Source organism: Crocuta crocuta, unplaced genomic scaffold, assembly GCF_008692635.1.
Source record: "Crocuta crocuta isolate KB4526 unplaced genomic scaffold, BGI_CrCroc_1.0 scaffold339, whole genome shotgun sequence".
Taxonomy (NCBI): domain Eukaryota; kingdom Metazoa; phylum Chordata; class Mammalia; order Carnivora; family Hyaenidae; genus Crocuta; species Crocuta crocuta.
In genome coordinates this window covers 5305077-5328667 of record NW_027530357.1, presented here as the reverse complement: position 1 = coordinate 5328667, position 23591 = coordinate 5305077, and the positions used below count along the sequence as shown (strand labels likewise).

Sequence of the window (23591 nt, the reverse complement as noted above, 5' to 3'; positions counted from 1 at the left end):
TTCCCTCCCCACCCCCACAAGGTCAATTTTTGTCAGCAGTTGTTTTTCAAAAATCAGGTGCCATTAAAAAAACCCTATATTCTGCTAACATAACTGAAACAAATTTAAAATGTGCTGAAACAATCACCAAAATGAACGGGACACATTTAAGAAAAAAATATCAATTTTCAGGGCACCTGGGTGGCTTAGTCGGTTAAGCGTCCGACTTTCGCTTAGGTCGTGATCTCGCAGTTCGTGGGTTCGAGCCCCGTGTCAGGCTCTGTGCTGACAGCCAGCTCAGAGCCTGGAGCCTGTTTCAGTCTGTGACTCCCTCTCTCTCTGACCCTCCCCTGCTCACACTGTCTCTCTCTCTCTCCTAGAAATAAATAAAAATTAAAAAAAAATTTTAAAAAATATCAATTTTCTTCAATCCCATAAAATGCTTCACTTCAAAAATGGTTCCAAAAATAATAATATCCAAACTAAAACTGTCTGTCATTCAGTGACTTATCCCCCTTCACATTATGAGATATGCAAATCTAATCTCTAATGAATATTCTTGGTAAAGGCTGGTATGGGCATCATTTATGCTTTCCCTTTTATGCCACTTTGTTTTCTCTGAATATGAAAGTACTACATGGACAATGCAGTCAGTTCAAAACCTAATAATATAAATTAAAAGTAAAATAATCACACCAGGAATATTTTCCATAATCACATCAGAAATAATTAGTATCTTAATGTATGTTCTTCCTGTTTTTCTGTACAGAGTTTTTAATTTAGAACCATATTAACATGGCTTTAGATCCTGTTTTTTGACTTACTGTAAATATTTATGTGTTAATTATTTTTCAAAAACAGTTTTTAATGTTTGCATAATACGTATGTACTCACTGTCTGGAGAAAACATAATTTATCCCTTAACAACTAGACAAACTTTCATTTTCACTGTTATAACTGGTAAACACCCTTGAATGTTATTTTCCTGATTATTTTCTTAAGAGAGACTGCTTGATGCAGAATTACCAAAGAATATGAATATTTTAAGACTCATGAATGAGTGCTACCATACAGCTTTTCAATTAGCAGTCCCACCAATACAAATAACCTCCTCCCAAACTGCAGATCTTCTTAATACCTGCCAATTTAATAGAACAGCATGTCCCTGTACTAATATGTAGTCCTTTTTCAGCTCAAAGGAAATCATTATCATACATTTAATCAGAAGTATAATCTGGTGCCTGCCTTCCTGGGTTTGAATATCAGCCCTTCACTTACGAGCTGTAAGCACCAAGTACTTAGCAAGTTACCTAACCTTTGTCTCTCTGTTCTCTTACCAGTAAAATGAGGATAACAGTATTTACAGAGTTGATTAAATGAGTAAGTATGTATATAAAGTGCTTAGAAAGATGCCTGGCATATGGCAAAAAATATAAATGATACTGCCATCATTACTAGTAATAATAGTAAGTAATAATAGTACTATTTCTCCTTGAGTTGTTTGTTCATATCTTTTGTGAATTTTTCGATCATACAAACCTTTATTTCTTCAAATGAAAGCAATGTGTATGTGTGTGTTTAAAACAGAAAGCCTAACATCTATTTTTAAATAAATGTCAAAGAAGTAAACTAAATAAAAAGACTTAAGAGGCAGTTGAAATCAGAAAAGTTAAGTAGAAAACTAATTTTTCTAGTGTTCTATGCCTAAGGGTCTGGGGGCTGGCGGGAGAGAAAAAAGACACCTATAAATATAAATCACTAATATGTACATTAACCATATTTAAAAGGTTAGAAAATTCAGATATATCAAAGATTTAAATATCAGGTGAGTGAGTCTCCAAAAAATCTATGAATGACAATTTGCTCACTAGAATACTTTCACCTGTAACATCCGGCATGGTTCAGCACACAGAATACTTGGCTTTGATTCAGGAGAATGATTTCCTAATCCCAGCACTTGCACTAACTTCCTATCCGTGCTTCTCTGGTCTCAGTGATAAAGGGAAGCAGCTGCCACCTGCTCTATATTCTTTACGGAGTTGTTCTAGCAAGTGACAGAACACAAATGCAAGCGACACAACAGCAGGGCTACAAACTTAATCACTTCATAACTAATTCAACCAGAAAAACTGAAAAATGTCCCCTTATTTTAAAACAATTTCCTTCTTTACCTTAGAGCTAAAATTAACTATCATTATACCAGTCTTCACTGAAAAATCTAACAATGAAATACCATTTAAGCCTAACAGAGATAACTAAGTATTAAGTGAATGTTCAAAGACTTAGCTTTAAATTTTGAATTAATGCTTGATAAGAAGGAAGACAACTCAGGGGCACCTGGGTGGGTCAGTTAAGCATCCAATCCTTGATTTCCACCCAGGTCATGGTCTCACGGTTCACGGGTTGTAGCCCTGATGTCAGTGCAGAGCCTGCTTGGGACTCTCCCCCCAACCCCCTTCTCTGTCCTTCTCCCACTCATGTACACATATACCTTCTCTCAAAATAAATAAATAACCATTAAAAAAAAAATAGGGAGGAACGCCTGGCTCAGGTCATGATTTCACGGTTCGTGGGTTTGAGCCCCACACTGGGCTCTGTGCTGACAGCTCGGAGCCTGGAGCCTGCTTTGGATTCTCTCTCTGTCTCTCTCTCTCTGCCCCTCCAGCACTCAAACTCTGTCTCTCAAAAATGAAAAAGTGTTAAAAATTTTATTTAAAAAAAGGGAAAGTAACTCGGTAACACTGAAATACTGTCCAAAAAAAATTCCTCTCATGGATGTATATTCAATTAGACCAATACATATCCTCATATACCATGATCATGTTTCTAGTTCAAAATCAATTCCACATAAAGTACTATTGACCCAATTTCTGACACTAGTGTAGATCTCCAAGGTTCAAAATCCTTTATCTAATGATTCCAAAATTGTGAGGCAGCCCTGTAAAACATTTCTAGATGCAAATTATCCCAAAATGTAGTATTTGTCACAGACACACAATTCATAGTCATATTTAAGTTTAAAATTACATGGCTTTTAAACACAGAATCCAAAAGATGGAATTCAAATATACAAGGAACAAAACCAGTATGCACGTGTATATAACAGTAACCCCAACTGTCAGCACGGATGCATCACCTATTTAATAACAGGCACCACAACAGGGTCTTCACATAGAATTTCTAACCTTCACAAACAAACAGGTAAAGAAATTAGGACTCAGAAAGGTTAAGTAATTCTCCCACAATTACACAGGCAGCAAATAGCAGATCCCAAATATAACTGGATTTAAAGCATAATTGAGTTTACAGCATAAATTCTTTCCCACTCTGCCATGCTGCTTCGTAAGGCTAATGGTAAAAATTAGCTCTAGAGGATTATAAAATAGTACAAAGAAACTGTCATCAACTCAATTTAGCAATGGCAAGAGCTCATGGCCATACTTTCTAATTTAAGAAAGTTCAGGAATCTTTCTTTAGTCTTCCTGAGGTATTAAGAAAACTAGTACAAGAGTGCCCACACACCTCCCATGAATAGAAGAGACGTTTTTTATTTCACTCAGATAATTATATGCCTTCTTTTACATGTTACCACTCTAAGACTGTATCTACACAAGCTAATTTTTAGAGGGTACGTATAACAAGCCAAGAAAATAACTATTCGAATAATAGCAAGAAAGACGGGAGGGAAACCTTCTCCTCAATGGCTGGCATCTGCTGTACAGGTAGTCAAGGTCCTCAGAAAACTGAACTGAACTGGCAGAGACTCCCGTGGCCTAAATAGAAAGCCACTATAGTCAGTTCAGAATGGTTGGAATTAAATAGATTACAACAGAATCAGGATAAATGCAGTTTCTAACAGCATGAATGTATTTAAAGAAAATTTATATTGATTCTTAATGCGCTATTCTTTAGACACAATACATAGGAAATGAGCTGATAAATACTCCCAATGGAAGTCATTTATTTGCACTGACCCATCACAATCAGAACCCACATGACCAAGAAGTATATACTTACAGTGTGGCTCCTCAGAGTTAAAATTATATTCAGTGGTTACCAAACAGAGTAAAAGTAACAGGCCTTGATATGAATGAACTCAGGGTGTAGTACCATAGAAAAAACACTGGCTGGATGTCAGAAGATCTAGGTTCAAGTCCTAATTTTTCAACTATTTACCTATATAATATTAGGAAATCTACTCCCATCTCAGGGCACCACAGCTTCCTGACCTGTAAAGCGATACGGTTGACCTAGATACTATAAATGAGTTCAAGTCTCCTGGCCCAGGCTAATTACATCCCACTCACAAAGGCAACTTGTAAATGAGACTGAACCCTTAATTATATGCCTTAGAACGATCAGTAGGAATGGGAGAGCTGCCAGAAGATTTGAATTTTCAAGAAACAGGTAAAAGAGAGACTTCTCAAACTACAGAACAACTACCTTAATATCCGTCTTGAGCAGGATTCTAGGATGGTGTGTAGAAAAGGCAGCTGTGATCATCTGGGGCTAACAGGAGTGTACTAGGCAATTCCAAATCTCTGCCTCACCTCACACCCTCCCATGATAGGGTTACTACTCTAGAAGATCAGGAAAATATAACAAACATATTAAATCATCCCTTAACTTGAGTCACAGAAAGTTTAAAAAAATCAGAATAATAGAAAACTTCTGTAAAAACACAACTAATCAACTCCAGGTAAAGACACCAGGGTAAACAGACACATCTGCTTTTGCTCTCTCTTATGTCCTCTAAAACACCAGTCAAGAATTTGTTTATTTTGTTTTTCCCTTAAATCATAATATCACAGTGGTAGGTAGGAAAAAAGATGAGAGCATCAAGGTTTTGAAAGCTAAGAAGCAGATGCTCAAGCGGTAAAGAAATTTAGAATAGTTAAAAAAACTGAATCCTAGCTATGGAGAAAGGGAAGATAAAGCCCACTATACACAGAATCACCTCAGACCGAGGAATTAAAAATACAGTTATCTTTGGAAGGAGGGTTAAAAGGCAGAAAGGAGATAAAATAAGGAAAACTGGATGAAGGCCTGCTTAGAAAGCACTCAAGAACTTGGGCTCTCAGGTACCCTACCCACTGCTCTTTTCATCCAGTCAACCAAAAGGGTATTCTCTGGGGCCAGTAAAAACAAGAGGGTATCTGGACTGAGGGACACAGGCACAAGTGAAGGCAGGGAACCAGAGTGAAAACAGTGTATTAGGTGAAAATGTACAAAACAAAGGTGAAAAACCACCCTCTGCCATCATTTCCCTCTCAGCACCCAGAAAAGCTGGCAATCAGCCCTTTATCCCCCAGAGAAAGGCATCTGGAAAAGTCCTCTTTGGGAAATCTAACCAGCTCAAGAGAAAAGACTTCAGAATACTGACATCAGAGGTTCCTCCATAAAGATCCCATCCAGATCTGTGAAGCGCACTGCAAAAAATGTATGGGAGTGCCCTCCCATACATACTCACACACTCAACTTCCAAGCAGTTTTTCAGTCCACCATTGCTAAGCATGAATAGACAACCCAGAATTAGCCAAGAGTTGAGGGAAAACATGGAGGAACAACAAAGACAAAAAGAAACATAGAAACAAACAGAAAAGTTACTTGAAGGAAACAGACTATACTGGGATAAGTAACAAAAATTATGATCTATCATTAACAGTCTCAAAGAGATAAAATATTGCAACCATTTTTAAAACACTTATTTTGAGAAAAAGAAAGCACACACACGAACACGGGTCAGGGAGGGGGAGAGAGAGAAAGAGTCCCAAGGCTTGATCTCACCCCATGTACTGTTCTTTTTTAATGGTGGCACTATTTGAGGACGCCTGGGTGGCTCAGTCACTTAAGCATGGGACTCTTGATTTCAGATCAGGTCACGATCTCGCAGTTCGTGGGTTTGAGTCCATATCAGGCTCTGCGCTGACAGCTCAGAGCCTAGCACCTGCTTCGGATTCTGTATGTAGGTCTCTCTCTCTCTGTCCCTCCCCTACTCACACTCTGTCTCTCTCTCTCTCTCAAAATAAATAAGCATTTAAAAAAAAAACTTAAAATAAAAAAATAAATAAAAGAACCGTACACTATTTCAGAAAAGAACAGAAAACTAAAAGAGAGCTCCTGAAATCTTTTAAATAATGATGCCAAAAATGAGAAAACTCAATAGAAGGGCTGGAAGATAAAGTTTATGAAATCTCCCAAAAAGTAAAGCAAATATACAAATTGAAAAGTAGGGAGGGTGATGGAGAAAAAATTAGAGGAGCAGCACAGGAAGTTCAAAACCAAAGACAAGAGCTATAAGGAAAAAAAGCACAGAAAATGAAAAAAGAGGAAATGACTGATAAAATAATTAATGAAAATTTCTGAGAAAAATAGAATGTGAATTTCTAGATTGCAAGGGCTCTCTAAATACCCAGAACAACAGACCGAGAGACTCAAGGAAGGCATATTGTAAACTTTCAACACACTGCAGGCAAAGATGGGGGTCCTCAAAGCTCCCATACATACAGCATAAAGAGATTACAAAGATCAGGAATGAGAATGATTTCTGACTTCACAACAGCAATACCAGAAGCAAGGCAATGGTGCAAGAACTCTCAAATTCTAACGGAAAACTATTTCCAAACTAGTTACCTATCTTAATTATCAAGTGTAGTAGAATAAATACATTTTAAAATATGCAAGGCTTTAAAATAAAAAAAAATTTTAAAAGCACCCTTTCTCAGGAAGCTACTGGAGATGTAATCCATCTCCAAACGAAGGAAAAAAACCAAATAAGCCATGAGATTCAGGGAATAGATCTCACATGGGATGGAGTGAGAATGATTTCCTAAAACAACAGGGAATAATCAGATGATTACAGGTTGTCGACTGTGCATCAAAGTACAGGGCAACCAATCCAAACTGCAACAGGTCATATCTCAAAAAGATGAAAATGACAGAATACATTTTAAGTCTTAAAAGGAGATTCAGACAATAGGCAAAAAGTATGGGGATGAGTTAATTAAAAACACATAAAATAGTAAACAAATAAGAGAAATAAAGGTAATTACTATCTTCAAATTACACAGAAAAAATCAGAATATACTAGATGGCTCAGCCATACATTAACATAATCAAATGAATGTTAACACTGAATAATAAACTAATTAAGATTACCATGTAACTATTTTGTTAAAATGGAAAGGTGGGGAAAGTATTTGTAGGGGGCAGAATAAGCTAAATCCCCATCTTCAATAATAAAAGATCGAGAATTTGAAAACCTTAAAAGTAACTGCAAACTGAGTATTTAGAAACATAGAAGTAAGAATCAAGATAATCAACAGAAGGGGGTGAAAGTGTGTGCCTGTGGAGAAAGTAAAACAAGGGCCAGGAGCAGATGAATATCATTCATATAAACCTTGTAGAACCATTTGATTCTTAAACTCTGTAAGAATACAGCTCTAATTTTTAAAAAAGAAAAAAAAAACTGAACAAATGTAGTAAAATATATTTAATGCCTACAAAAATTACTAATATTGAAAATTCATTATACCACTTTATAGACTGATTCTACCAAATTCCTAATCTTAATAATTCAGCATCCATAAATTGTGTTGCAAAAGCCAAAAGGCTATTTACCATGTGTTAAAATATTGTGCTGTCGCCTTTCCTTTCTCCGTTTTTAGACTATGAAAACTTTGATTAAGCAGAGACATAGTTCCAACTGCATGCTTCCTCCCACCTGAGTCTTCAACTCTTCCTACCTTTACCTAAGCAGCTTGCCCGGGAGCCGCTCTGCAGAGGGCTGAGGACAACAAGACTCCAGGCCTCCCACAGCCCTCCATCTAACATGTTATTTCCGTGTTGTGAGAAATGCAGGACTCCCCATACAATGAAGCTGAATATCAAAGACGTTTTCTAACATACATACATTATTGCTGATTCATAATAACCTTTTCCCTAAATTGTAATTTCCTTTTCAGCTCTCAGTTTACCAATATTAGTTCAAAAACATAAAAATTAAAAATAGGGAGCTGGGTTAGCAGAAGTATGAGTGAAAAGGGCTCAAAGATTTTATGTGACAGGAAGCTGAATTAAGCAATGTGAATTACCTACTAAAAAAGTTTACTTCCATCATAAGCTATGCTAGTAAGAGCACAGATCTAGATCCTACACAGCATATTTTCCACAGGAAGTCACTAGTCAATACCGCCTTCAGCTGCCAGCTCCATACTTTGAGAGAAATCTAGATAAACTGGAACAAATTAACAGATGAAGGACTAGGTTGGTGAGGAAATCTAAACATGTCATATGGCTAGAGGCTCTAAGGCCTCATGATCAATACTTTCAAGCAAATAAACATGGGAGCAAAAATAAAAGAATGAATTCCATAGCGGAATTAGGCAGGATGAATTTAATATGGAGTTAACATTCTGAGGAAATTTATGAAGTCTTCAATTTATATGAAGGACCCATATCAGGAAGATGAATTAGATTTGCTCAGCACAGACCCAAGTGGTAGCAGAGAATCAAATGGAAAAACTGATGATTAAAACAACAGTGACAACTTTCTCAAAGAATCTCTGGCTGAGATCCCTGAGAATCATACATATGAGATGTTAAGAAGTAGCTGTTAATACTGGATGTGGCTTCAAACATTAAAGGGTTGGATGGACAATATGATTTATAAGGTTCCTTTCAAACATGAAACACAAGTCTCAAAGATTCTTCCCTTCCAAATCATAAGATTTTATGTGTCTAAATCATTTGTATCTCAGTCAACCAGTTCAAGGGCTGACAAAACACCCCATCGGGTGGCCAAATGTTTTTATGAATAAAGTTTTATTAGTACACAACTTTGCCCATTTACTTATATACTATCTGTCGCTCTTTCCACACTACAACCACAGAGCTCATTAGTTGTAACTGAGACTGTGAGACCTGTAAGCCTGAAATAACTACTCTCTGATTTCCCCACCCCCAGAAGAAAAAAAAAAGACCCCTGAACTAGGATATAAGACAACACACATAGGCAAATATGATATTTAAAATATATGAAGCACTAGAACTGTCCTCCTACCATAAACAACTAGACAAAAAATACAAAACCACCGTTTTCAGACATTGGACAAATGGCAGCAAAGAACTAGGGTCTCTGAGAGAAAACAAATGAAGTAGGCCTTGCAAAGGCTGAGGCAGCTGGAGTTTATGAGAGCAGATCACCAGAAAGCTCTGCAGAAAAAGAGCACCAGAGATCTGATAGGGGTTCTGGTGAAATAGTTCCTACATACACTAAGCTACACATTCAAAGAGCAAACTTCCATGAGGCCGGGCAAAGAATTACTAGAGAGCTACCACTCTAACAGTTCACACAGAGCTGGGAGACAGTCTAGCTCTGAACAGTCAGGATGAAAACACAGTGGAAACCAGTTGGGCATTAAATAGAGACTAAGAAGGACCATGCCTCAAAAGTAAGAACAAGGCCTAGCATAAAGATTGCTCTAACCTAGGGGCACCCGGGTGGCTCAGTCCATTAAGCGCCCGCACTTCGCTCAGGTCATGATCTCATGGATCGTGGGTTCGAGCCCCGCGTCGGGCTCTGTACTGACAGCTCAGAGCCTGGAACCTGCTTCGGATTCTGTGTCTCCCTCTCTCTCTACCCCTCCCCTACTCATGGGCTCGCGCTCGCTCGCTCGCTCTCTCTCTCAGAAATAAACAAAACATTAAAAAAAAAAGATTGCTCTAATCCACCCTAAAAATCGAGTCTCAAAATAATGACCTTCACTACAATCATCTCATCTACACGTAACTTAACTGCCAGCCAAAACAAAATTCAACTCTTTACAGGAAAGAAATAAAATCCAGACTTCCAATAATATTCACAATATCCACCATCCAATAAAAGAATACCAGACATTCAAACAGAGCAAAAAGAGACTCATGGCCAGCAGAAAAATCAGATCAGTGAAAAGAAACAAACCCAGAAATGAAAGTGATGATGGAATTAAAAATCACTTTAAGAAAGCTATTATAAGTACGGTCAAGAATTTAAACTTAATAAGAAATGAAAAACATAAAAACATGAAAAGTTCCAGACACAAAATACAAAATAAATTCACTGAATGGGTTTAACAGTAAAGTAGCACAGTTAAAAAAAAAAAAAAGAAAGAAAAAAGCTAGGGGCCTTGACAGCATACAGTGTAATTATATAAGCTGAAGAGCAGAGAATTTTCAAGCTGAAAGGATAATGAGTAAGACCAAAAGCAGGGTATATTATGAAGCATTCTTACATATAATTATGGTCCCAGAATGCAAAGGTAAAAGGGACAACCAAAAAAATGTTTTTGAAAAATGGCCAAACTGTCCCCAGATTTCATGAGAACAAGGTTCTCAGACCCAAGGAGTTTTGTGAACCCAAAGCAGCATAAACCAAAACAAACCAAAAAAACACAAAATTAAGTTTCTGATAACTAGTGATTTTTTTAAAAATCTAAAAAGCTTTCAAAAGGGGAAAAAGACACCTTACATAAGGGAAAAAAACAAAGACAATATTTTAAACAGACTTCTGCAAGCTTGGAAACAATAGAACATGCTGAAAGGAAAAAAATGTCCATATCTAGAATTCTAGATGAAGTATAAATATCCTTCAAAAGTGAAGGTAAATACACACTTCTTTTAGATTAACAGAAACCCATGGCACTGCCCTGTGTACGTAGAATAAATGCCTTTTAAAAAAGTTCTTCAGGATGGAATACTACATGGCAATGAGAAAATGAAACCTGGCCATGTGTAGCAACATGGATGGACCTTGAGGGTGTTGTGCTGAGCGAAATAAGTCAGGCAGAGAAGGACAAATATCATATGTTTGCACGTATAGGAGGATTAGGAGGAACTTGACGGAGGAACAAGGGGGAGAAGAAGGGCAGAAATGGTGGGGGAAAGGGAGAGAAGCAAACCATGAGAGACTCTTGAATGCTGACAAAAACTGAGGACTGATGGATGTGGGGGGAGGGGGGATGGGCATGGAGGAGGACACTTGTGGGGATGAGCACTGAGTGTTATGTGGAAACTAATTTGACAATAAACTATTAAAAAAAAAAAAAAGTTCTTCAGGTACAAAGAAAATATCAGATGCAAACCTGGATCTACACAGAAGAATAAGCACCAGAAGCAGTTAATATATAAATAGAAAACATTTGTTTTCTCATTTTTAATTTCTTTAAAACAAATTAACTGTTTACAGCAAAACTAATAGTGCATCACAGATTGTATACAGATATAGAAGAAAAATATATGACAACAGTAGCACAAAAGCCAGAAATAGAAAATGGAAGTATATTGCTCTAAGGTTTTTTACATTATAAATGAAATTTAATATTTGAAGATACACTGTGATAACAAAGGTCCATATTATAAGCTCTTGAATAGTTTTAAAAAGTAAAGTTTTAAACAGTTTTAAAAAGTTTTAAAAAACAAAACAAAGAGTATATTTAAGATACCAATGTGGGGCTTGAACTCACAACCTAATTTCAAAAAGTCGCATGCTCCATCAACTGAGCCAGCCAGGTGCCCCAAGATGCCAATATTGAAGATAAAATTGAATCATAAGAAAACACTCATATAACCTGAAAACAGGCAGGAAAAGGGGAAAAAAGGAACAAAGAACAGATGGGACAGATAGGGAAAAGTGCCAAGAGAATAGACTTAAACACAATCATCGTATAATTATATTAAACACAAATAGTCCATTACAGTAAAAAGCACCAATTCTCAGGATAAGTAAAATTTTTAAAGGTCCAACTATATATGCCCACAAGAAATGCACTTTAAATATAAAAACAAGTTATAATACAAATTATAAAAGAGCTAAAATGGCTACATTAATATCACAGTGGACTCCAAGAGGACTATAAAGGAATAAAGAGAGAAATTCTGCAATGATAAAAATGTCAGCTCTTCAAGAAGACATATATCCCAAATGTGCAGCTTTGTCTAACAACAAAGCTTCAAGATATATGAAGTAAAAACTGATAGATCTAAAAGGAGAAACAGACAAATCCAGAATTATAATTGAAGATTTCAACAGGCCTCCTCTCAGCAACTGATAGAACCAAGTAGACAGAAAATCAATACGGTATAGAAAATGTGAACACTATCAACCAACAGAACCAAACTGACATTTATTTAAAAAAAGAAAAAGTAAACTCAACAGGATACACAGTTTTTCAAATGCACATGGAACATTCACTAAGAGAATCCATATGCAGAGCCATAAAAAAAATATTAATATATTTAAAATTGAAGTTTCTGAACAGAATTAAATTAGCCACAAAATATCTAGAACACTCCCCTTCCCAACAAAATCTGGAATCAAATAAATAATACCTCTAAAACAACATTGGACAAAAAGGGAATGATAAGTAGAAAATGTTTTGAAATAAATGATTATGAAAACAAAATATACAAAATTGTACGGGCAAGTAAAACAGTGCTCAAGGAGAAATCTGGAGCTCTAAGGGGCGCCTTGGGTGGGTCAGTTGGCTAAGCATCGGACTTCGGGTCAGGTTTTCGTGGCTTTGAGCCCCGTGATGACAGCTCAGAGCCTGGAGCCTGCTTCGGATTCTGTGTCTCCCATGCTCTCTGCTCCTCTCCCGCTCATTGTGTGTGTGTGTGTGTGTGTGTGTGTGTGTGTGTGTGTGTGTGTGTGTGTGTGTGAAAAATAAACATTAAAAAAAAGAAATCTGTAGTTTTAAATATTTACAATAGAAAGGAAGAAAGGTATAAAATTGCTCCAAACTTCTTCCTTCAGAAGCTAGAAAAGAAGTGTAAATTAAACCAAATATAAACTTGGGGAAGAAAATACTGAAAAGAGGAGAAATGAATGAAATGTAAAACTGACTAACAATAGAGAAAACCAATACAGTCAAGAACCAGTGGTTGGTTGTTGTTTTTTTTTAACAATAAAATAGAGAACCTTCTCTCTAGGTTAACCAAGAAAGAAAAGACAAATTACTGACATCAAGAATTATTTCACATACTAAAGATACTGAAAAGATAACGCAATTATTACAAACAACCTTATGCCAATAAATATAACTACTTAGATTACATAGACAAATCCTTTGAAAGAACTACCAAACTAAAGCAAACAAAAAAGTTAAAAATCTGAATAGCCCTATACCCGTCAAAGAAACAGAATTTGTAATTTAAAACCTTCCTACAAACTATTCTCCAAGGCAAGAGGGCTTCAATGGTGAATTCTATCTAACATTAAGAAAGAAATAGGGGCGCCTGGGTGGCTTAGTCGGTTGAGCGTCCGACTTTCACTTAGGTCATGATCTCGCAGTTTGTGGGTTCGGGCCCCGCGTCGGGCTCTGTGCTGACTGCCAGCTCAGGGCCTGGAGCCTGTTTCAGAGTCTGTGACTCCCTCTCTCTCTGACCCTCCCCTGTTCACGCTGTCTCTCTCTCTCTCCTAGAAATAAATAAAAATATTAAAAAGAAAGAAAGAAAGAAAGAAAGAAAGAAAGAAAGAAAGACCACTAATCCTATACAAGCTCTTTCAGAAAACAGAGAAGAGGCTAATTCCCAAATCATTTATGAGATTAACATTACTAACACAAGACAAAGATACTGTAAAATCTAGATGCCAATATCTTTCATGAACACAGATTAAAAAATTAACAAAATAGTAGCAAATCAAATCCAACAGTGCATAAAACGATAACACACCTTGCACATGGGAGTATATCTCAGAGATTCAAGCTTAGTTGAAGGAGTTCAAAAGGCCATCAATATAATTTGAATCAAACTAGTTCAAAAACCCATTAATATGATTCCCCATCAGAACAGAACAAAACCTATGATCATCTCAAGAGATGCAGAAAAAAATATTTAACAAAATTCAACACCTATTCATGGTAAAAACTAAGTAAACCAGGAATTAAAGGGAACTTCCTCAACTTGATTAAGGAAAATGTTCAAAAACTACAGCTAATATCACAAGTAATAATAGCATATTGAGTACTTCCCACCTAAGATCAGTAACAAAGCAAGAAGGTACCTGGTTATTCAACTTTGTAGTATAGGTCCTAACCAATGCAACAAAGCAAGAAAAGTAAGTAAAAGGCATAGAAATTGAAAGGAAGATATAAAATCATCTTTATTCACAGACAATATCCTCATGTACAGTCACAAAAATTAAAGGACTTTACCAAAAAGCTACTGTTAACTAATAATTGAGTTTAGGAAAGTTGCCATACACAGATACATATACAAATCTTAACTGTATTCCTACATACTAGCATAAACAATTAGAATATTTTAAAAACAGTGCCATTTAAAACAGAATTGAAAAATACAAAATCCCTTGGGATAAACTTAATAAGATATGTTCCATATCTGTATACCAAAAACTGCAAACAATGTTGACAGAAATCAATGATCTAAAAAAATGGAAGCTAGACCATTTCATGAACTGGAAGCCTTAGAAGTGTTAACCTGTCAGTTCTCCCCAATTTGATCTACAGATTCAATGCAACTACAATAAAATCCCTGCAGGATCTTTCTGAAAAATTGACAGGTTGATTCTAAAACCATATGTATATAATAAATATATAATAANGCAAGTACCCAAAAGAGCCAAAACAATTTTGAAACATAACAAAGGTGGGAGAATTTGCCCAGATTTCAAGACATATTATAAAATTTCAGTAATCATGATATTGTGGTATTGGCATAAAGACGTATAGATCAAAGGGGGAGAATATAGAATCCAGAAATAAATCTTTGCATAAACATAGGCATATATACATGCAATATAGTCACTAGATTTATGACCAAGATGCCAAGGTAATGCAATGAGAAAAGCCGTCTTTTCAACAAACGATGCTAGAACTAGATACCTACATGCCAAAAGAACTTCAACCCTTACTTCACACCACACACACACACACACACACACACACACACACACACACACACACTGAACTCAAAAGGGATCACTTGATCATAAACCTAAACCTAATGAAACTACAAAACTTCTGGAAGAAATAAGGAGAGAAAATCTTTGTTACCTCGGAATCACAATCAGAACCCTTATATAACTGATAGAAATGTAAAATGGGACATTTTAAAACTTTAACAGTTCTTTATAAAATGAAACCTATGTTTCCCACATGATTCAGCAACTGTAATCCTATTTATAGAAATAAAAACATATGTCCTGCACAAAACCAGTACATAAATGTTCATAATAACCAATAAATGGAAGAGTAGGCAAACTTCGGTTTAGCAGCAATACAAGAGATTATAACTTAGCCTTAAAAAGGAATAACCTACTTAAGCAAGTATAGGAAGAGGACACTTATGCTGTATGAGTCCACTGATAAATATATCCTAGACTTTTTGACTCAGTTGGTGAAGTGTCCAACTCTTGCTTTCGGCTCAGGTCATGATCTTGTGGTTCATGGGCTCAAGCTCTGTGCCTGGCTCTGCACTGCTGACAGCACAGTGCCTGCTTGGGATCCTCTCTCCCTTCCTTCGTCCCTCCCCAGCTCAAATGCTAGCTCGCGGTTTCTCTCTCTCAAAATAAATAAATAAACTTTAAAAAAAAAATCTAGGAAAGACAAAATGAGTCTATACTAATAGATAATGGTTATGGAGATGGAGGGAGGGGTCTGCTTTCTACTGTGATTTCAGTGGGTTTCATACAGATTTTTGTCAAACCTCATGAAACTGTACTTACTTGCTTAAAATGGGTTCACTGTATTGTATGTCAATGATACCTCTATCAAGATCAAATATTTATGTATTAATAGAAGAATTCATGAAAAAATCTCTGAAAGAAAAAACCTATTTTTAATAAAGTCAAAATACCATATTGCACATCTCCAAAGTAATTATGAATCTCTTAGAAAGTATGCAATGATAGGGGCACATCTACCCCAATGTTCACAGCAGCACTTTCAACAAGAGCCAAAACATGGAAAGAGCCTAAATGTCCATCAACTGACGAATGGATCAAGAAGATGTGGTTTATATACACAATGGAATAGTACATGGCAATGACAAAGAATGAAATCTGGCTATTTGTAGCAACATGGATGGAACTCGAGGGTTCAGGCAGAGAAGGACAGATACCATATGTTTTCACTCATATGTGGAACAGGAGAAACGTAACACAGGACCATGGGGGAGGNGATGGGGGGGCGGGGGGGGGTGGGCATGGAGGAGGGCACTTGTTGGGATGAGCACTGGGTGTTATATGGAAACCAACTTGACAATAAACTATTAAAAATTTTTTTTAAAAAGAAAGTATACAATGTTTTTGAAAAAATTACTGTCATGTCTAACTACGTCAGAAAATGGTTAATGATTTATATTTACTAACTTTAACTAAAAGAGAACGCTTGTGAAGTTTCTGGGAACTGAACTATTTAATGAGGTTCATTAGTGACATTAGGATGATTTCTTGCCCAAGTGCAGTAACAGAGTATTTCTACCATTTTCTTTGTGTAGCAGACTGTTAGTTGGCTGACCAAACACGAAGGGCTCCTTCCTCCTTAGTAACATACAATGTATATTACTGAGGCAAACAACATACTTACTTAAAACTTTCCTGAGGTGAAGTCTGGCCAGAAGTGTTATAAGAAACTTGGTAGAAGTTTCCTTAAAAAGGAGGGGTGTGTCCTTCCCACATTTCCTACTCCTTCCAATCTAGAATGCCACTATGATGACTAGAGTTTGAACAACCATCTTGGACAATATGCTACTTGTGATCAACTAAAGACCATGGAGTAATCAGAGTAAGCCTGGGACACCTGATGACTGAGAAGCAACCAAACCAGTTCTTAAATGCCTGCCTCCAGGCTGCCTGTGTATAAAAAAGAAATTAATTTCTACCTTGGTTAAGCTATTTGTCTACTTTTTAATAAACACATGATCACGAAACTATAGTAAGTCCTTTTTGATGTGAGCATTTGAGTAAATTAGCTTTTTATTTTTTTAAAACTAAAAGACTTCTAATGAGGTGACAGAAGTTTTTCTGAGACTACACGTTTACCTAGCTTTTTACCTTGCCCCAGCAACTGATCAAAACAATAAACTATCTTACTTTCTCATTTTCCAAATGATTTCTCAATTTGGAATAAAGCAGTCTAAGAGAAAAAAAAAATCTATCTCCCTATCTGTGGGAAGAAATTTTAAAGCTGCATTATTACTCCATTAATCTCTGATGAAACTTTAAAAAAATGTAAACTATATTATCACTCCATTAATCTCAGGCAAATCTATATGCTCCAGTGATTTCTACCTTCGTGCTTGCACTATATTATATGGTCCACACTGTTAATTTTTAAAAGGCTCAGAAAAGAAAGAGACCAATAATGCTTGGAATGGCTAAGAGGAGCTTCACAGAAGCCCTACAAGCATTTAGATAGAAGAAAGAAGAGCGCACAATACAATGCACTGGTTAAGTGCATCCAGGCTCTAAAATCAGTGACAGTTCCACCACTTGCTGGCTGTGTGACACTGGTTAAATCATTTAAAATTCTTGCCTCAGTTTTTTAATCTGAAAAATGGGAACAGCACAACCTCATCAGGACCTTAATGAGAAAATGCATGTAGCTGGCAAGCACTTACAGTTTCAGGCATCTAATAAGCACTTTTAGAAACAGCACAAGCTCTAACAATGTATATAACATGTAAAGACTTGACCTGAAATACAGAGTCCTATTAGTGAATGACTGAAATTTTTAAATAGGAAAATGAAAAAGGCTTTTTAGAGATTAAGTATTTTTAAAAAATAAGAGAAGTCAAAGAATATGTATACCCATATGTATGAAAAAATGCTCATAACCTCATTAGAAATGAACAAACAAAATCAAAATACTGAGATATTTCTTACACAGAGTAGAAAAACTCTTAATGATAAATTTCACTATAGGCAAGGATAGAAGAAATGGACATTTATATATTGCCCATAGGAATATAAACTGACATCTTTTTTAAAATGTATAGTTATAACTATCAAAAGTTAATGCCTAAACTATACTATTACCAAAAAAAAAGTGAACCAATGTTTCTCACAGCTTTTGGTTAAACAACAGATCGTCCATCCTATGATGCAGAATACCAACTATTTTTTAAAAAACCACAGAAAAAATGAGGAAAACTCTAAATTTGCTGACTTTAAAATATCTGCAATGTTAAGCAGAAAATGCATGTTACAGGAAAAGCGATAATACATGATTATCCCCCATGACTTTTTAAACTACAAATATGCCCATCATTGACACAATGCATAAACAGGTATGAGAGTGAATTAGAACTCCGCATTGATGGAACATATTAAGCTAAAAAGGCAAGTTACAAAAGAACACAGTATATATATTTCATTTATAAAAAGCTGAAAAGCATACAAAATTATATATATGTACATACCCACACACTTCCTAACACATAATTAACTTTTTTAAAAATACAGAAAGATACACATACAATTCAGAATAACAGTTACCTCTAAAGGAAGAAGAAAGAATGGAAAGGAAAAGACACCATAGGACTTCCACAAACGATAAAATGTTATTTTTCTAACTCTGGGTAGTAGGAATGTGGGTGTTCGCTGTATCGTGATTCTTTCCACCTTATGCATGATTTACACATGCTACTTTTATCTACTCAATAAAATCAGTTTGAAACTGCATATGTATACAGGCACATAAACTAACATGCAAAAGAAAAAAATCTGTAATGATAAAAATTAAACTCCCAGTAGTTACCTACCCATGGTGGTGGGGGAACTTTCTGTTTCATTGTTTTAGTATTGTCTGAATTTGAAACTACATAATTTTTTATTAAATATATAAAATAAATAAGGCTTTTCTCTTAAAATTATACAATTACAAAAACTGTAACCACATGGAAAATGTGTGAGTGCATTCAGCTGAATGAAGAACTGTATTTATACTGTGATTACCTCTAGGTACACAAAAAGTTACATTAACAAGAATAGAAGAGCTGGGGTAAATCTGATCTAATGGACTGGCTTTCATTTTTTATAGTTTTAATTTCTTGGAAAGTTCATTTCTTGGAAGTATTTCATTGGTACTACCTCACTCAGAGAGAAATTAAAGAAAAATGACAACTGCAAGAAAGCCAGCTCTCCTCCTTCAGGGTAGCCAAGTAAAAATCTACCCACACGGGAAGGCTGAATGAATTACAGCCAATTGACAATGGATAGCACACACTGCACCAGTAAGTGCACTCAAAACAGGAGAGGAGCCCCACCACACCAAGGAAATTACAGCAGAGTTCTGAAGTGCGTATATATATATAACATATATACATATATATGTTAGTGCTTTCACGGAGAACTGGCACTGCCAAGTAAAAGTGCAGCCCGGGCAGGGAAGGCTCCAGAGCCCAGGGAGCCCACTGATGGTACTGAAAATGGAAAAGGGTATGGAGGCAGAGAGAGATGGAAGAAGGAACATTTTTCCCAGTATGAGGTAAAAATAGGACATGGCATACAATCATACTCTCAATACCTATAAAAATATTGTACAACCAGAAAGCTAAGTGCTGAAGGAACAAAGAATAGAATGGTAGGAATAAAAATCTAAAGGAATTCAAAGTTAGAATGAAGAAGAGGCACAAAAGATACACAGTTCTGAGTCTAAAATACCCTCTCTATCCTTTCCACTTTCCCAACTCCTACAGGTTGGTAATTTCCACAAAGGCAAGAAGAAAAACAGGGGTAAAAGTCCATTTCCTCCTCCTACCGAAAATATCACCAATATGAAATATAAACAAAACCTTTAAATAAAAATCTCAAGGGACGCCTGAGTGGCTCAGTCAGTTAAGGGTCCAACTGAAGCTTAGGTCATGATCTCAGGGTTCGTGGGTTCGAGCCACATCAGGCTCTGTGCTGACAGCTCAGAGCCTGGAGCCTGCTTCAGATTCTGTCTGTCTGTCTGTCTGTCTGTCTCTCTCTCTCTCTCTGCCCCTCCCCCGCTCGTGCTCTGTTTCTCTCTCTCAAAAAATAAATAAATATCTAAAAAAAGAAAAACCTCAATGAAAACATCCCAAACAGATTGGCAGAAAAAATATGTAATCTGCTTCCCGCGCTGACCACTATCAAAAACAGAGGCTCTATATGACAAAGGCTATGTAAGAGCCAATTGCTATTAGGATACCCACCTCTATTTTCCTTCTTCCTGTCAGGGTTTCTCCATGCCCATTTCTGATCATCAGAATTTCATGAGCTCTTCCTCTGGCAAAATATTAATTCCACCTCCAACCACCACCATCACCGCCTACAACACCTCTCCAAAGGCCCTTTTCCAACCACCCCACCAGCCTTGTCCCCACTTTTTTTCTTCCACTCCTCCTTTCTCTTATAAATCCCATTCTCAATTTAAGACAGAAACCTTATTCTCACTGCCTCAAATTTTTTTCTGAAAACAGTTTATAAATAACATTTGTTTTTACTTTCTTTCCACTATTCCCAGTCTTTCTGCCCTGAGCTCATTCCATAATTAATTTTAAAACTTTTGAGTTCTGCAGGACTTAACAGCAAGAACCCAGGCTCAGTGAATACTTTCATATACACATCTATGATCAAAGCATAGTCTTCTGCTAACAACTAGAGCACACGTATGCTGCCAACTCTGCCTCTTTCTTTCACATGCACAGGAATGCGAATGCCATAAAACCAAGAACAACTCATCTGTTTGCCATTTGGTTCCTCTCCCAGGACATACACAATCGGTCACCAAGTACTATCAATTGTACCTCCAAAATATTACTTGATTCCATTTCTTTCTCTCCATTCCTACTAGGTCCATGTGATTTCTCATATCTAGCCTACTCTAAGGGCATTCTCTCTGCCTTTATTTTCTCCCTATTACAATCTACACTCCAAGAACCCACATGAGTTTTCTCTCTGAAACATAAAAATCTGATCATGTCATTAGCCCCCTGAAGACCCTTCAGGCATTCCCCAGGTGCATACAGAATAAACTTCTACTTCTTCATGTCATCCAATCTGGCATCAAACGTGACCTTTCAGTCCTGTCACCCATCTATAAAAGACTAGGCATTAGATTAAAAATAAGCATATTTAATAAAAGAATAATTTACAAGAATGTCCAGAAATGTTGTTGTATGACTTTTTATGTAATTGACAAACGTACTCATCTCAACTGTACAATATTACCACTGAACTCAGAAAGTTCTTTTTTTTTTTAATCACTGCTCCTTTAAAAAATTTTTTAACGTTTATTTATTTTTGAGAGAGAGAGATAGAGCATGAGCAGGGGGTGGACAGAGAGAGAGAGAGAAGGAGACACAGAATCCAAAGCAGGATCCAGGCTCTGAGCTCTCAGTACAGAGCCCGTCGCAGAGCTCAAACTCATGGACCACAAGATCAATGACCTGAGCCAAAGTAGGACGCTTAAGCAACTGAGCCACCCAGGTGCCCCAAATAGTTAAAGGTCTATCCCTATAATTTATTAATACTGGGTTGAGTGGTTTAACACATTTCTATTTTCAACTCCAATATTAAAATGCAAGGTGGATCACAAGGAATCTAAATCAATAGTAATTTTCTAAAATGAGTGTTAACATTTATTACCAAATTTCTCAAGAATTTTCTGGAAAGTGTTAAAGTCAGCTCTTCGGGTTAAAAGTGCATCACGCCTACTGTATGAGAAAGCTTGGCAACAAAATCAAAGCTCCTGTAGAAGATAAGTGTCTACCTCTATGAGTTTTGTTCATTTTCCATCTAGAGTATTTCCTGAGATTACCACATAAACTAACAAAATAAGCTATTTATCCTAACAGATTCATTAGAAAACTTTCCTAAAAACAATACCTCTTTTTCAAATCAAATTCTTAAAATTTACTAAAGAAGTCAGTTTATTAGCTTATACATATCAAAGTATGATTTCTCATGAGAATCATTCCACTGTTTAATTAAATGTTACAGGATCTTGCAGACAGATTCAAGAATAGCACCATCTGTCTGGGTTACAAAGCTCAGTTTCACCATGGTATCACCAAACAGCAACAAAATATCATTTTCGTACATATCTTTCTCAAGTACTTTACACACAACTAATGAGTTTAATCTATTTGGGATCAAGATACTTGATTCAATACACTTTGTATATAAACCAATATACTTTGAAAAAAGTTTTTAGCAACTTAGGTTTAGTTAAAAACTTACATTTCAAAAGATAAATATTTATGGCCTTCAGCAGCTGAGATGCTCTGGTGTAACTTCTAAATGTTAAGCTGTTAAAGTCTTTTATAAATTAGTAAAATTAAAACGTGCCTGTTGTTGAGAATAATTATCATGGAAGTAAATTTTCCTAAAATATCTATAATTCTAGGATTATAACACCATATTTTTGATAGGATTAACTCCTTTTTGTTGATGTGAAAGGAACTTAAAAGAAGATTTATAAACTCATCCATGCTATCTGAAAAACATAAAAGCAAAGTTGGCTGAGAAAATTTTCATTATATTCCTGAATCCAAAAATAGAAAACACTTGCCACTGCAACTTTTAATCTAACAAACTAATACAGACCTGACAGTTATAGGTAAAATACCCTCTCCACCTCCCTGCCACTGAATACTAAGGCAGACCACAACAAATGAAATCCTAAATACATATAAGGGCTATGTCCTAATCTTTGCCAGTGGGAAAACTGCTGAAAGGGCATTTATGGAATATACAATAGGGCTTACTAGGTAGTCTCAGATGAGTAAAGCAACAATAAAGGGCAACGGTAGGGGTGCCTGGGTGGCTCAGTCGGTTAAACGGCCGGCCGACTTCAGCTCAGGTCATGATCTCACGGTTCAGTTCATGGGTTCCAACCCCCGCGTCGGGCTCTGCGCTGACAGCCAGCTCAGAGCCTGGAGCCTGCTTCGGATTCTGTGTCTCCCTCTCTCTCTGACCCTGCCCTGCTCACGCTGTCTCTGTCTCTCTGTCTCTCTCTCCGTCTCTCTATCAGAAATAAATAAAACATTTAAAAAAGGCAACAGGGGTGCCAGGGTGGCTCAGTCAGTTAAGCGTCCGACTTCGGCTCAGGTCATGATCGCACGGTTTGTGGGTTCGAGCCCCGCATCGGGCTCTGTGATGAGGAATAGCTTGGAGCCTGGAGCCTGCTTTGGATTCTGTGTCTCCCTCTCTCTCTGACCCTCCCCTGCTCGCTCACTCTCTCTCTCTCTCTCTCTCTCTCAGAAAGAAATAAAAAACATTTAAAAATTTTTTAAATAAATAAAAAAATAAAAAGTAAAAAAAGGCAACAGTAAACATTTTGGTCTCATAAACCAAACTTTCTGTTAAAATCTTAAGAGATGATCTCAAAAGGATACTTTTACTCATCACAAGGCTTCTCTTCATGATTACTTCAGTTTCACTAAAAATGGACCTCAGGATGACATCTGACATTTGCTAGAGAGAGGGCAATCCTACTCAACTCTACTCCCCCTTTTAGGATAATATGCCTTGATTCCCAAAAAGCAAAAGTCCCACCTCCACTTAATCTGTCCCAATATCTAGTCTTACCAATCAACGTACCACTAAATCCAGCTTCACTGAAACTGTCTGGGGGGAGGGGGGG

The 23591-nt window shown here is 36.6% G+C and overlaps 1 protein-coding gene across 1 annotated transcript in view; it reads right to left on the bottom strand.

The window, feature by feature from the left end:
• Positions 1-23591, bottom strand: part of MED13L (mediator complex subunit 13L) — a 293183-nt gene that overhangs the window by 258865 nt on the left and 10727 nt on the right. Inside the window, exon 2 of the mRNA XM_077766051.1 lies at positions 4423-4447. Within this exon, the coding sequence (XP_077622177.1) occupies positions 4423-4447 (25 nt within the window). The remainder of the gene's footprint in view (positions 1-4422; positions 4448-23591) is intronic.